A 3,104-nucleotide genomic window follows, 5' to 3' on the forward strand; every position below is an offset into this window, starting at 1 on the left:
TGCTTTATTGGTTTCACAATATATAATGACCATTTGTCCATGCAAAAGGTAAAGTTCTCCTGCTAACAAAATCTTACAGATTGGATCAAAAACACAATATTCAACTGGTAGTAACAAGAGATGCACCAGAAATGAGTGACATCAAAAGGTTTACAACAAAGGTATATCATGAACACATAAGTTTAGAAAGCAGGTGTTTCCCTATTAACTTCAGGGAAAACATCAGGTTTCAAGGCATAAGGCAAAACTCATCACGATGGTCATGGTGAGGGGGGTCAGTGCTAACTGCCCTCAGACTATGACTGAACTGCTTTTCCTTCAGCTTTTGCATGAGTTGTCTCATCTCCTCCCCAATCCTTTCCATATTCTCTTCTCTCATCCTTCCCTGTGGCTCTTCAAGCCTCTGAATCACATCCCATCTATACTGCAGGATGGGCTGCCTAACACGGAGCCGCCTACGATTTACTCTAGGCACACAATATTCACCGGTTTCCAAAGGGAGGGCCAAGGGCTCTCCTTTATTAGTATCTTGCTCCTTTTCATCCTTTTTTTCATTTTCCTGGTCGGTATTTTCCATGTTGAGATTTTTTACTGCGTGTTCCTCTTTGGACGCCATTGCTCCTAGGAGACAAAAGACAAAAGAAGGGGTTGAGTTTCTGGTGGACAGGTCAGCACCGAGGACAGAGGCCTTACTACTCATCTTTCACAGCCCGGGATATCAACGGTTTTTAAATTTTCATTTTCCTACATGAAAAGCTTTGTGCGTCCTCTAGGGGGCCTCCAAGTCCGGACCCTCCCCCCTCCCTCACTTCTCTGTCCTACCTCCCCCCAAACCCACCATTTTCCTACAGATCCATTCCCAAGCTTCTGCAGTCACCAAAATGGAGGACGGGGGGCATGGGATGGCGTAAATGGGAGGGGGTCTCAAACTGGGATCTGCACCCACCGCCCACACTGTCCCTTTCACCGACCTGGGCCTATCCTTGCTGTCTCCTTCTTTCTCCCAGTTCTCGCCGTGAGTGCGCCGCCGCGACACTTAGACCTGCACCGCAGACCTGCAGAGGGCCGTCTTGGAGGGAAAGGGGACTGTTGCGAAGTGCTTGGCGCCGACCCACCACCACCTGGTCCCTTTCGGGTCCCGGGCCCCCCTGGCCGCCACCCCATCCGCATCTCCCGCCCACCCTCACCCCGCCCCGGAGGTTCACCATTTTCCTGTAGGAACTCGGGTGATTTCCAATTGCTCTTGGTTGCTCTGCTGCCCTCCCGGCCGTCCCAGCATCCCTACCCCAGGGGGCCACTACTGATGTTCCTAAGAATGCCGGGTGTGGAGAAAGCTGGTAGGAACCCGCTGCGCTGATCTCCTGCACGGGCTTCGGGAGTAGGCGGACCGCTGCCGCCCTGGCCTCGCGCGCAGGCCCCGGAGCCCTTACCTGCTCCGCTTGCCTCGGGCCCGATGCCAGCCCGCCAGGCGCAGGACAGCGGGGAGCCGGTACCCAGAATGGACTGACGACTGCACGGAAGGCTGCGTCGCTCTGCAGCTCCGGGTCACGTGAGGGCCTCGCGTCATCAACTAGCTCTCTCCCCTCCCACTCCACTCCCTGGTGGGGGGAGCTCTACTGGACCCTTCCCCCCCACCTCTGCACGCACCAGCTTCCCCTCTGCCTGTCACACAGGGTCTTGTCACTCAGCTCTGTTCTCTTCCATCTGAGGGCCCACAAGGGGCCTTACTTGTGGGCCTTACCGCCTTATGGTTAGGTTTCGCCTTTCTCTGGTTATCGGGGAGGGTCTGCATATCACCCCCCACCTCCCAAGGCCTTCGCACTGGCTTGGTCTTTTCAGTTTTTTCTGCTCTTCTTCCTGGCTGTGTATCTGCTTCCTAAACATTTCTCTTTATTGTCTTTTTAAAAATCAGTATTGCTCAAAGAACAAAATTATGAAATTTAATTTTTTAAGAGACGTTCTTCAACCTGGGGAAGTAAAAAACCCTCATTTTTTATGTTCTGCACCACACAGAAAATATTTTCCCTGGGCTCCACAGAACTTCATCTTAGAACATTCTGGCTTGTTTTAAAATTTGGAGAAAAGAAAAAGGAGGGAGGCGTTGGGGGGCAGAGAATCTTCCTAAACATAAATGGTGTTTTGAAAATGATCAAGGAGAATGCCAATTGTCAGCTCTTGGTAATTTTATATAAATAATCCACCAATTCCCCCCTTCTGGAACATATTTTAAGATTTATTAATAAACATTTATATTTTATTCTATTATATTAACTTTCATTATATATGGAAAAGCATTTGTTGACAACTGACGTCATCTGCTGAAATTTAATGGCTATTATTAATGATGATTTCGAAGACCTAAGCAAAGGGAAAGGGTGTGAGGCGGTGGCAGGTTGAGGGATGCAAAGATAGTCAGGTTGTCCCTGCCCTGATAAGAGATTAGGAAGGTGCCTATCTTCCCACTGCCACATTCCAAAGCCTTTTATTTCCTACATTCAGGCTCTTGACCGTGCTTAATTCAAAGATACAGATGGACAAGTGACCAAAGTAGTGACAAGTAAATTCCTTTACTTTCTTCCCTCCGTTTCTCCCCCAGATTCCCACCTAGTGACTCGCCTCCCAGACAGATGGGGGAGATGTCTGTTGTCATACCTCTTCTACACCTCTGTGGTAGAAGATTTCAAGAATAGTAGAGAATTGATTGCTGTGGGGAGAGCCTCCCAAGTCAGCCTGTTGTCTCCTCTTTGTTACCTTGTCCAGATGGAAGCCTTGGTGGGACATTTCTGCTATCTCTCACCTGGGTTAGGAAGTGCAGGCTGCTGGGATCCTCACCCTATCCTCCCCACCTCCAGGGCACTCAGGAAGAACCCAGCCTTGCTGCAGGGTCACTAATCTGGCAGTCCATACTCACCCTCATTTATGTTGGGGCCCAAGGAACACTATCTACTGACCATCCTGAGTAAACTTAGATTAGTTATTCTTAACACAGAAATCTGTGGAACAGATATTCAAATATTATCTGTATATGTGAAAAGGTAGTAATATATTCACATTTTTGTGGGGAGAAGGGCCAAACTTCTTAGCTGATTCTCAAAAGAGGCCAT

At 49.0% G+C, this 3,104-nt stretch overlaps 1 protein-coding gene across 1 annotated transcript; it reads right to left on the reverse strand.

The window, feature by feature from the left end:
* Positions 1–59: 59 nt before the first annotated feature.
* Positions 60–621, reverse strand: LOC121099881 (protein BEX1-like). The gene has a single exon (XM_040619419.1). It carries the CDS (start codon positions 614–616, stop codon positions 230–232), a length of 387 nt encoding a protein of 128 aa, XP_040475353.1. The 5' UTR covers positions 617–621; the 3' UTR covers positions 60–229.
* Between the last annotated feature and the right edge of the window lie 2,483 nt (positions 622–3,104).

This window comes from Ursus maritimus, assembly GCF_017311325.1.
Source record: "Ursus maritimus isolate PB19 chromosome X unlocalized genomic scaffold, ASM1731132v1 scaffold_X1, whole genome shotgun sequence".
In the NCBI taxonomy this organism is placed as follows: Eukaryota; Metazoa; Chordata; class Mammalia; order Carnivora; family Ursidae; genus Ursus; species Ursus maritimus.

Bases quoted from the DNA above. Each gene is read 5' to 3' on its own strand.
- LOC121099881 (XM_040619419.1), bottom strand. From the start codon at position 616: ATGGCGTCCAAAGAGGAACACGCAGTAAAAAATCTCAACATGGAAAAT.